Source organism: Oncorhynchus gorbuscha, linkage group LG15 (genome assembly GCF_021184085.1).
Source record: "Oncorhynchus gorbuscha isolate QuinsamMale2020 ecotype Even-year linkage group LG15, OgorEven_v1.0, whole genome shotgun sequence".
NCBI lineage: Eukaryota > Metazoa > Chordata > Actinopteri > Salmoniformes > Salmonidae > Oncorhynchus > Oncorhynchus gorbuscha.
This window is the reverse complement of record NC_060187.1, coordinates 26,049,630-26,061,312: the sequence shown is the minus strand read 5'-3', so window position 1 is coordinate 26,061,312 and position 11,683 is coordinate 26,049,630. Positions and strand designations below refer to the sequence as shown.

Genomic DNA, 11,683 nt, shown 5'->3' with positions numbered 1-11,683 from the left:
TATAACAATGCTTTTAATTCAAGACACCTTGTAACACAAATAAGACTTTTGGACCAATAAAGACTATTTTATTTGGATTCTTTCATTGTGTACATTCAACATCACTGTACAATGATCATTAAGGGGTTGTGGCAGAGGTCTGGACCACTCTAGGAAGGTTGTGGCTGTTCAATACCCCATACCTTACATTTAATCAAATTCTAGGGATCTTCTTCCATTTCTTGGCTGTAAATAAGATAAGGAAATGTTACTGATGAATGAAATCAAACAAACATTTTAACAGAGTTTATTCCTGTCCTCTGAATGTGTGTATTCATACCCGATACAAGAAGTATCCTCTGCTCTGAATTCCCTCAGGTCCCTGGAGATCATCCTAAACAGAAGGCACAGCAGGACAGAATATATCAATGAACAGGTGCTCTACATTCAGGTATGGTCCCATGAGTATGGCAGTATTTATTCAGCCGACAACTGCTTCCAGACGAAAAGAAAGTCTTACAATTTCAGTTGGAACAGAAAGCAGTGTGCTAGATGTTGAAGCTTATTTCCACTTATTTCATTCTTTCGTAGGCAAAACCATTAGAGTAGAGATCACTCCCATTGACTTTCCACCGTAAACAGACACACACTAAGCTGAGCACTTTTCCTCTCACAGTTCTGCTGTAGCTACTATGTCAACGCCAATCCCATTTGGATGAAGGATGAATTATGTTGAGTTTAAACACAGCAATGTGGAAGTTCACCTGTCAGATGCACTAATTTTAGACCGTAATTACCTGCATCATGGAAAAGAACAGCTAATGTAGACAGAGCGAGTACAGGGTGACAGTATGTGTGTAAAAAAGGTAGCCTCGATACGCACAATGAATCACATGCTTATACTGTACACACAGACATCACATACACAACAGTCTCATAATAGGGTAACACTGAAAAAATGACAAATCCTGTACACATTGACAAAGTGAAAAGAGCATATCCTCCAGATGCCCTATATTGACTTCTGAGTGGTGCAGCGGCACTGCATCTCAGTGCTACAGACCCTGGTTCGATCCTGGGCTGTATTACAGCCAGCCGTTTTTGGAAGTCCTATAGGGCGGCGCACAATTGGCCCAGCGTTGTCCGGGTTAGGGGAGGGTTTAGCCGGGGTCTGCCGTCATTGCAAGATCTTACAATATCTTTCATTTGATCATTACTATAACAAAGTATGGTAAATTGTGGTGGCTTTGTTGTAAACTCAGCAAAAAAAGAAACGGCTCTTTTCAGGACCCTGTCTTTCAAAGAGAATTAGTAAAAATCCAAATAACTTCACAGATCTTCATTGGTCATCCCCATGTTCAATGAACCATAAACAATTAATGAACATGTACCTGTGGAACAGTCGTTAAGACACTAACAGCTTACAGACGGTGGGCAATTAAGGTCACAGTTATGAAAACTTAGGTTTGGGCGACCCAACCTAAAGATGCCTTTCTACTGACTCTGAAAGAGAAAGATGCCCAGGGTCCCTGCTCACCTGCGTGAACGTGCATGCTACAAGGAGGCATGAGGACTGCAGATGTGGCCAGGGCAATAAATTGCAATATCCGTACTGTGAGACACCCAAGACAGCACTACAGGGAGACAGGACGGACAGCTGATCATCATCGCAGTGGCAGACCACATGTAACAACACCTGCACAGGATCGGTACATCCGAACATCACACCTGCGGGACAGGTACAGGATGGCAACAACAACTGCCCGAGTTACACCAGGAACACACAATCCCTCCATCAGTGCTCAGACTGTCCTCAATAGGCTGGACTGAGGGAGAGAGGCTGGACTGAGGGCTTGTAGGCCTGTTGTAAGGCAGGTCCTCACCCAACATCACCGGCAACAACGTTGCCTATGGGCACAAACCCACCGTCGCTAGACCAGACAGGACTGGCAAAAAGTGCTCTTCACTGACGATTCATGGTTTTGTCTCACCAGGGGTGATGGTCAGATTCATGTTTATCGTCGAAGGAATGCGCGTTCCCCCGAGACCTGTACTCTGGAGCGGGATCGATTTGGAGGTGGAGGGTTTGTCGTGGTCTGGGGCGGTGTGTCACAGCATGAGCTTGTTGTCATTGCAGACAATCTCAACGCTGTGCAAGACATCCTCCTCCCTCATGTGGTACCCTTCCTGCAGGCTCATCCTGACATGACCCTCCAGCATGACAATGCAACCAACAACACTGCTCGTTCTGTGCGTGATTTGCTGCAATACAGGAATGTCAGTATTCTGCCATGGCCAGTGAAGTGCCCGGATCTCAATCCCATTGAGCACGTCTGGGACCTGTTGGATCGGAGGGTGAGGGCTAGGGTCATTCCCCCCAGAAATGTCTGGGAACTTGCAGTTGCCTTGGTGGAAGAGTGGGGTAACATCTCACAGCAAGACCTGGCAAATCTGGTGCAGTCCATGAGGAGGAGATGCACTGCAGTACTTAATGTAGCTGGTGGCCACACCAGATATTGACTGTTACTTTTGATTTTGACCCCCCCTTTGTTCAGGGACACATGATTCCATTTCTGTTAGTCACATGTCTGTGGAACTTGTTCAGTTGTTGAATCTTTATGTACAAATATTTACACATGTTAAGTTTGCTGAAAATGAACGCAGTTGACAGTGAGAGGACGTTTCTTTTTTTGCTAAATAAATAATAATAATTTGGTGGGTGCCTATATTCTATTTCACACATGTACAAGTGTGTATTAATAAGCATGTGTGAATTAGAATTGTTTTTTTTGCATATCCGAAATCTCCCTGAGACACTCTTGGAAAATGGGGCCATGGTCTGCTATTATCAACGGCAACCCTGGAGCAATTAGGATTAAGTTCCTTGCTCAAGGGCATACTGACAGATTTCTTACGTTGTCGGCTCGGTGATTCAAACTAGCGACCGGCCCAATGCTCTAAACACTAAACGCTACCTGCCCCCAGTTAATGGGTCTCCAACAGGTCAATTGTGAGCTACCAGTAGCTCGCAGACCACCTATGAGTAGCTAGCCAAACAATTATGAAAGTACATGCAATGTTCACGTGTTCCAGAGCAAGCTGTCATAAATAAATCTCACATATATCAGACAGCCAAGCTCCCAGCTACTGTCTAACCAACACAACATTAACATTATCCCACACCCGGTTAGCCACTATTGGCTTAAAAAGCCAAACCTAACACTATCTGGCAATTAGTTTCCAGCAATATTGCCCCTTTATATCTGTGCGGTGCGGACCTTTGTCTATCACTCCGTGTGTAGCCAGTAGTGATGGGTCGTTCATAAACCATTGTCTCTTTATATCTGTGCGGTGCAGACCTTTGTCTATCACTCTGTATGTAGCCAGTAGTGATGGGTCGTTCATAAACCATTGTCTCTTTATATCTGTGCGGTGCGGACCTTTGTCTATCACTCTGTATGTAGCCAGTAGTGATGGGTCGTTCATAAACCATTGTCTCTTTATATCTGTGCAGTGCGGACCTTTGTCTATCACTCTGTGTGTAGCCAGTAGTGATGGGTCGTTCGTAAACCATTGTCTCTTTATATCTGTGCGGTGCGGACCTTTGTCATTCACTCTGTGTGTAGCCAGTAGTGATGGGTCGTTCGTAAACCATTGTCTCTTTTTCAACGCCTCTTTTTGGTGAACATTGGCTCCCATATTTGCATACTTTTACCACTGCTTTTTGACCTCCAGGCATCGATTATCTGCAGATAAATTATAAAAACATTATCTGAAGATGGTAATTCCGCAGTGCAGGAACAATATAGTGAGGAGAGAGCCTCATCCTAGACCAAGCAAATCTTTTCAGTGTGTAACTGTCTTCATTTATTTTGTAGGCCATCTAATAATTTGGTCAGGAAATGTTTTATTTGAACTCACATTTCACGATCTGACATAATGTTAGGTAATTTTTTAGGCTTTAAAATGGTTTTAGGTCCATTTCTAAGCATTACCTAACAAAGAGCCACTTGGGAGCCAAAGGTCTCTTTTAGGTGAACTGAACCAAATGATCCGGCTCAAAGAAAAGACTCGGAATGCCCATCACAGTTGATGTGATAACCATCTTGTGGGATGACAGATAGTTTTCCCAAAACCTTCTCAATTAAATGTTAACTGCAAAGTCGGCTTACCTGGCAGAAATATATCATGAGTAGGTACAGTATATAATTTGTATCTATTGTTATTTTCAAACTTTGCAATGAAATGAGCAGCAACAGTACAGAACCATTAGTAGCTTGTGACATGTTTCATTTTTTTTAAAGTAGCTCTCATGCTAGAAAATGTTGGAGACCCCTGGATTAGTGTGATATTTCCTCTCCAAAGAATCAATTTGTTTTATTTGTCACATGCGCAGAATACAACAGCTGTAGACCTTATAGTGAAATGTTTACTTACAGACCCTTAACCAACAATGCATTTAATAAAAATAAAAATAAACAATTAAAGAGCAGCAGTAAAATAACAATAGCGAGGCTATATACGAGGGGTACCGGTACAAAGTCAATGTGCAGGGGCACCGGTTAGTCGAGGTAATATGTACATGTAGGTAGAGTAATTCAAGTTATGACGCAGATATGTAAAAAGGAACATGCAGATGGTACATACGCGGACCACAAACTCCTCTCCTCTCTCTCGTCTGGTATTGAGTTGAGGAACTAGCTGCAGGAGGGGATGCATCACAGGGGACTGACACATCCACAAAACATACGGACAGACATGAAGAAACATGAGAACCATGAACAACTGCTCTGAGACAGAGACAAAGGGGTGGGAGCTGTAGAGAGGACTCCATATACACACACATTACCACTAGACACCCCATCCACACCCCACACACACACCTCAGTACAACCCTGTGTTCATTTGCAGACTCTGCATTCATGTTTAGATCAACAAAACACATAGTGACAACACGCTCTCCCCAAGCAGGCCATGCACAATGTCTAGGAAATACGTCATATTTTCATTGTTATCTGGTTGACATATTTTACATTTTGTCAACTCGGCTTGATTTTCCTGTGCTAACATCCTCTGAGGATAAACTATAACAAACCTTTGCAAAGCCAATCTCTGCCCAGTGACTGTAAACAAAGCTATATCCTAAATGAATAAATGAAGCCTTCACTAGAAATGGAGGATGGCATTTTGGTTCCATTACAATAGCTTGGAGACTTGAGAAGAAAATGATTGGCACTTAAAGATACAGTCTGCCATGAATTATTCAGATGGGACAGAAAATGTGTCCGTTCCTTGTCATTTCTGTTATCTAATTTACACTGATGGTGTTCCCCACGTCAGTCCAACTGATGACACAGCGGAAGGGAGGGAGGCATGAGGAATTCAAAGTAACTTGTGCAAACAAGACAAGATATATGGATGTGGACACATGCCGCACCTAAAATTGTTTCCAATAAAGTGTGCATCTTGCATGTAGAGCAAGAGACAAGGAGAAGGGAAGCACTGTGACAGGTGGAGCAGTGTTTTTCCAACTTTCTTTATACCACAGAAAACTACGGTATTCTCTATACCAAGAACCAGAAATGTAGGGGACTATCTCCTTGGAGGACAGCTATTGAGAACTGACTATGTTAACAATCTGAGGGACTGGGCAGCAATAGGGTCTGTGTTTGTCTGCGTGCATGCATTTTGAGAAGGTAAGAGCTCGGTAATGTAATATGCAGAAGAGTGTGCAATTCATGCCTCGTAATATTTTGGTTACTCTGGAAATAAAAACTAAGCTAAAACGTAACACTTTTTCAGGATAAAAATTAATGTTCTAGAGTAAATAAGTCATACAATACTAAAAGCACAGTACAAGTAACAAATAAATAAAAAAATTCAGTGTGCCTTGTCAAGCAGTGCAAAGTGAACTTTAACCCAACTTACCGCCCCCTCTGTTAGGCCAGCACCTTGTTGCTTAGCATAATGAAATAAAAACTATACACAAGCATACACACACAAAAACACACACAAACAAATAAAATAGTTGATTGCATTGATAGGCGTTCACTAAAGGGAACATATTTCAATAGACAGATGAAAGACTTGATGAAGCAGACATGATAAAACTGACAATGTCACACTTACCCTTTTACTAGGATTGTCCCGCACTTTCATGTCCTGCAATGACAAGAAAACAAAAGTAAATTTACGATTGAAAATGATTAAAGAAGTAATTCACTATTTTACAACTTGCTGTTAGATGGTTCCTCACCCTGAAAGTAGTCTATGAGCCAGGAGAAACTGTAATCCATGGTCCAGTTTCTTTAAACAGTCATTACAAACTTCAGGTAACTTTAACCACTGCTATTTAAAAATCTATGGAAATGATAGTGGCATGTGTGCATGTTTAAAAAATATATGTCCAAATCACCTGAAAACAACTATATTTGATTTGATGTTACTTAAAGGTGATTTGGCCATTTAAAAAGAAAACATGCTCACGTACCGCCATCACTTCCATAGATTTTTCACTAGAGGTGGACAAAGGTAGCTGAAGTTTAATGGCTGTTTGAAGAAAACTGAACCATGGATTCATGAACTACTCCTTTAAACACTGCATAAACACTGAGTGTACAAAACTCTTTCCATGACAGACTGACCAGGTGAAAGCTACAATCCCTTACTGATGTCCCTTGTTAAATCCACTTCAATCAGAGTAGATTAAGGGGAGGAGACAGATTTTTTTAAATGATGATTTAGCCTTGAGAGAGAATTGAGACATGGATTGTGTATGTGCCATTCAGAGGGTGAACATACAGCCAACTTGACACAACTGTGGGAAGCAACATGGGCCTGCATCCCTGTGGAACGCTTTCGACAACTTGTAGAGTCCATTCTCCGACAAATTGAGGCTGTTTTGAGGGAATCTCAATAGTAGGAGGTGTTCTTAATGTGTTGTACACTCAGTGTAGGTGCAACTGTGCTGTGCTCACAGAACAGAATAAACCACTATGTGTGTACATGTGATATGATTATTGTTTGAGCTACTATGCTGGAACATGAAGGGTGGAATACCTTAGACTTCTGTACAAGGATTAACACACAGAGTTCTCCCAAAACATCAGGTGTCTAGAGTAGCGACCAGAGAGCAAGGGGGAGGAGGTGAGAGAAAGAATCTGATACAGTTGTACAGATACAGTTCATTTCACGCCTGTAAGTGACTACCGTAGTTCAATTTGATCATAATTCGAATTTATCCTGAACTTGAAAATATACGAAAGTGAGAAAACATTGAACATGCATCTTTCCCTTCAGTGCTTTTTTTTGTACCTATTTAACTTCCTTTGATCATTTCTCTCGTCTTACTCACCCGAAATGGCAGGTCTGCAGAAAAGTAGGATGAGCACACATCTTCAAGCTATGGGAGACAAGACAGGTGAGTGCTGTTATGAGAGGGGGAGTTAAAAAAAAATACACATCTCTTTGTTTCAAAGGAAAGCAACGAGAGAGAGAGAGAGAGAGAGAGAGAGAGAGAGAGAGAGAGAGAGAGAGAGAGAGAGAGAGAGAGAGAGAGAGAGAGAGAGAGAGAGAGAGAGAGAGAGAGAGAGAGAGAGAGAGAGAGAGAGAGAGAGAGAGAGAGAGAGAGAGAGAGAGAGAGAGAGAGAGAGAGAGAGAGAGAGATTCTGTGGTTCACCTGGTTGAGAAGCTGGTCCTGGTATATATTTGCTCTCTGCTGTTGTATTGGAACACCTTCCATTGAAACAGACAGACACAAGAATCATTCCATCTCTATCATCATATTGATGCTGTAACAGTAAGGTGGTGAGAGTGTGCAGATTGTGATTACACAGCCATAACAATCCACTTCCAGTGCATCATGGACATCAATTAATGCATTTTAACAACATAACAGAAGGATGGGGACTTGGAGAGTGCATTGAAGCTTTCCTACACTCTTAGAAAAAAGGGTTCCAAAAGGATTCTTTGGTCATCCCCATAGAACCCATTTTGGTTCCAGATAGAACCATTTTTGGTTTCAGGTAGAACCCTCTGTAAAAAGGTTACTTCAAAGGGTTCCCCTACGGGGACAGCCAAAGAACCCTTTTAGGTTTTAGATAACTTTTAAAGAGTATGTTATGTTGTAATTATATCTGTTCATATTCAAAAAGTCATAGTGACCAACAAATTGAGGCTGTGCTTCTACATCTGCATTGCTTGCCGTTTTAGACTGGGTTTCTGTATAGCACTTTGTAATTACCAATGCAGTAAGTACTGTTACAGGTTTAAGTTTTTCCATTTATGTTTAGAGGTTGGACATTAGCACGTAGGGCTCACCAATTGGTGTCACCTCATTAGTCAGTATGTGTTACACATGTACTGGTTACCATCTTGTTAGTGGGAAGGTGTTTCACCTGCGCTAGCCCAGGTACTATTTAAGAGTGGCTGGCCCAGTTGTTTTGATGGATGCGGAGGGTTAACACCTTTAGTTGGCACACCCTTTTTTGTGTTCTATACAAACAATCCTTTATTTGATTTTGTTTGCTTCCTGTATTTATTAAGTTTGGTGTGGGTTTTTCTTTTGTTTGCAAATTTAGTGGGCGCTGATGGTGGATGTCTTTAAGGTTTCAGTTGTTGTTGATTGTCAACTTTCAGTGGACAACCCCATGAGTGTCTTTCAGAATCCCTCCTAAAACCCCACATGTTTCATTTTGGTTGTTGGTCAGAGACTCTTTATTAGTCCCCCTTCTGTTTGAGTGACATGTTTTGCTTTAGAACTTAACAGTACACTCAAATTCAAATTTTACAGAATATTACCAAAACATTAGGAGTTCCTCTCCAACTGATGTATGTTATGTATATGGTTATGTGGAGGCATTCGAGTAAAAGTATAATTACGTACTAGAACAACAGGCTGAAGTCGCATTAGGCCTACTGGTGGGTGCAGCTTCTATATGCTTTAGGCTACACCAGTTCTCTATGCTGCACAGATTAGAATACATACAATTCCAGTCAGAGAAAATCCCAAAACGAAAATACAGTCTTGGATAATAGGTTATAAACCAACAAGACACCAGGGCCTCTTCATAACAAAATAAACTTACAAATTGAAAGTGCTGAAGTATGTCAAATATTTCTCAAACCTTCTATCCGTTGCGCAAATTCACAAGAATGCGTAATTACGCACAATATGATTGACGTGTAAGAATCTTGAGTTTAAACATTTGGGTAAATTCATATTGTAAACAATTCAAATATACTGCACCTTTGGTCTACAGTTTTATTTAAGGAGAAGTAAACTCATTGCACTTTAAACCTATAACGTTTCATTTTGTAAGGTAAACAAGTTCCTTTCAATCTTTTCAACATATTGGTTTTTTGCAAAACAATGTAAATGCAAATAGAATTGAACTGAATGATTTAAATTAGCTTGTCGATTACCAATTTATGTTGAATGGTTTTGAACAACTATATTTTTCCTAAACTATTCAATTAGGCTACATCAGATCCGCAAACATGTTCCATGGCCCAAAGTTTTACGTTTTTACATCTTGAATTGGACCTACAGCAATGCATACGTCTGTCCATATTCTATACCCAAAGCATGGTCAAAATATGTATATTTACTTACTTTTGCATACTGGGATCGCTGAGATGAGGAGAACAAGAAGCGTGAGGCTCGTGCTGCTGAGCGTGTTCATTGCGCTGGTGCTGAGATCGCTCACGTAGCTTGCGCTGCCGCTCTGTGAGACTCTGGTTTGGCACTGAGAGGTCTTCATCATTACTGTTCTCTGGTTGCTCTTGGTTTATGTTCTAGCCGATCTGTGATTTCTAATCTTTCACGTGAACCATTTTAAAGCACGAGGTCACCCCCTCTCTACATCAATGACACTACACTGCGTCATTAATTCCACGCGTGCATACACTAGGGCCTATTTAATTGATGAGTAAGGCTAGGAGGGAACGTGGTGCTATAACAGAAATAACATTCTGCCTGAAGAAATAAAGTAATAAGATATAAAACACCATATGTTTGACATAATATCTGAAAATATTATTAGTTTTACAATTATTTTATCGTGTTGTCTAAATCCAGGCCTTTATAACACCAAACCGTCAGTAAAAGGAAATAGATATTGTAGCTTAATGAAGTTATATCCTCATTGTCAATCAAATGGGTTCAGACATGACAAGAAAGTGACAAGAAGTAATGAAAACATGATATTTTGTCTGCAGGAACTAGCTCTTTTTCACTCGGTCCACTCGTCCAAGTGCCGATGTATTTTGTGGCATGATGTAAACAGTACGAATTTGTGTCACTACCAAAGTCTAATGGTTTTAAATGACTGTTTTGTATGGTCTGGAAACTCACTTGTAGAATTCGCTTGCAGTAGGTCTCTTAAACAGAGGTGCCTAAACAGAGGTGCAACCTAACCCTGGCCCTGATATGCAATGTCTCCAAACCCCCTCTGATTTTAAATCAAGATCTGGTTTTGGTATTTTTCATTTAAATGTAAGCAGCCTGTTGTCAAAAATGGATGGGGTTAGGATTGGGACTAAATCAACTGATGCTGATGTAATTGTGTTTTCTGAAACCTGGCTCAGCAAGTCTGTTTTTGATAAGGATATTTGTATAAGTGGTTACAATGTTTATCGCACTGATCAGGTTATTAAGAAAGGTGGTGTTGTGGCTATATATGTCAAATCTAAATTCCCTGTAAGTGTGGCAAAGTCTGAAACTATTTGTAAACCGTTGGAATTTCTTGCTTTGAATATTGAGGTTTCAAAGGGCCTCTATATAACTGTGATTGGCTGTTATAGACCCCCCTCTGCTCACTATAACTGTGATTGGCTGTTAAAGACCCCCTCTGCTCACTATAACTGTGATTGGCTGTTAAAGACCCCCTCTGCTCACTATAACTGTGATTGGCTGTTAAAGACCCCCTCTGCTCACTATAACTGTGATTGGCTGTTAAAGACCCCCTCTGCTCACTATAACTGTGATTGGCTGTTATAGACCCCCCTCTGCTCACTATAACTGTGATTGGCTGTTAAAGACCCCCTCTGCTCACTATAACTGTGATTGGCTGTTATAGACCCCCCCTCTGCTCACTATAACTGTGATTGGCTGTTATAGACCCCCCTCTGCTCACTATAACTGTGATTGGCTGTTATAGACCCCCCTCTGCTCTCGGTGATGCATTTTCTTCTTTGACGCACCTTATGTCTAAACTTCTTTACAGTGAAATGATCTTGATTGGTGATCTCAACTGGTTTTGGTTAAAGCCGGTGTCTGATGATTTAAAAAAAAATGTAATTGTATGATTCTTACCCAGTTGATTAACTCACCCACTCGCCCAATTCTTAAATGCCCAGATAAATCTATCCTGATTGATTTGATACTGACAAATGTAATAAATATTCTGCGATTGGTGTTTTTTGTAATGATTTAAGTGACCATTGTGCTGTTGTTGGTGTTAGAAATACTAAGGTTCCAAAGTCAAACCCACATTTTATTCGTAAGAGAAATTTGAAGTGTTTTAATGAGCAGGCTTTCTTTCATGATTTTTTTATTTTGACTGGAGCAAGATTTTCCCTGATTTTGAAATTCTTTCATGATGGTTTTTTTTCCCCAAATAGTAAACAAACATGCCCCATTCTGCAGGTTCAGGGTTAAAGGGCGGGATAATCCTTGGTTTTCTTCTGAGCTGTCTTGTATTAT

The 11,683-nt window shown here is 40.8% G+C and overlaps 1 protein-coding gene across 1 annotated transcript; it reads right to left on the bottom strand.

Annotated features, from left to right (window-relative positions):
• LOC123997916 (neuromedin-U-like) lies at nucleotides 1-9,831 on the bottom strand. The gene is made up of 7 exons (XM_046302641.1): nucleotides 9,593-9,831; nucleotides 7,658-7,713; nucleotides 7,334-7,381; nucleotides 7,039-7,092; nucleotides 6,109-6,141; nucleotides 320-373; nucleotides 1-225 (listed from the first exon to the last, which is right to left on the bottom strand). Exons 1-7 carry the CDS (start codon nucleotides 9,741-9,743, stop codon nucleotides 190-192), a joined length of 432 nt encoding a protein of 143 aa, XP_046158597.1. The 5' UTR covers nucleotides 9,744-9,831; the 3' UTR covers nucleotides 1-189.
• Nucleotides 9,832-11,683: the final 1,852 nt, after the last annotated feature.

Bases quoted from the DNA above. Each gene is read 5' to 3' on its own strand.
- LOC123997916 (XM_046302641.1), bottom strand. From the start codon at position 9,743: ATGATGAAGACCTCTCAGTGCCAAACCAGAGTCTCACAGAGCGGCAGC. The intron at 7,382-7,657 runs GTGAACCACAGA...TGTCTCCCATAG, and splicing joins AGGACCAGCTTCTCAACCAG to CTTGAAGATGTGTGCTCATC. The intron at 7,093-7,333 runs GTGAGTAAGACG...TCGCTACTCTAG, and splicing joins CTGCAGACCTGCCATTTCGG to ACACCTGATGTTTTGGGAGA.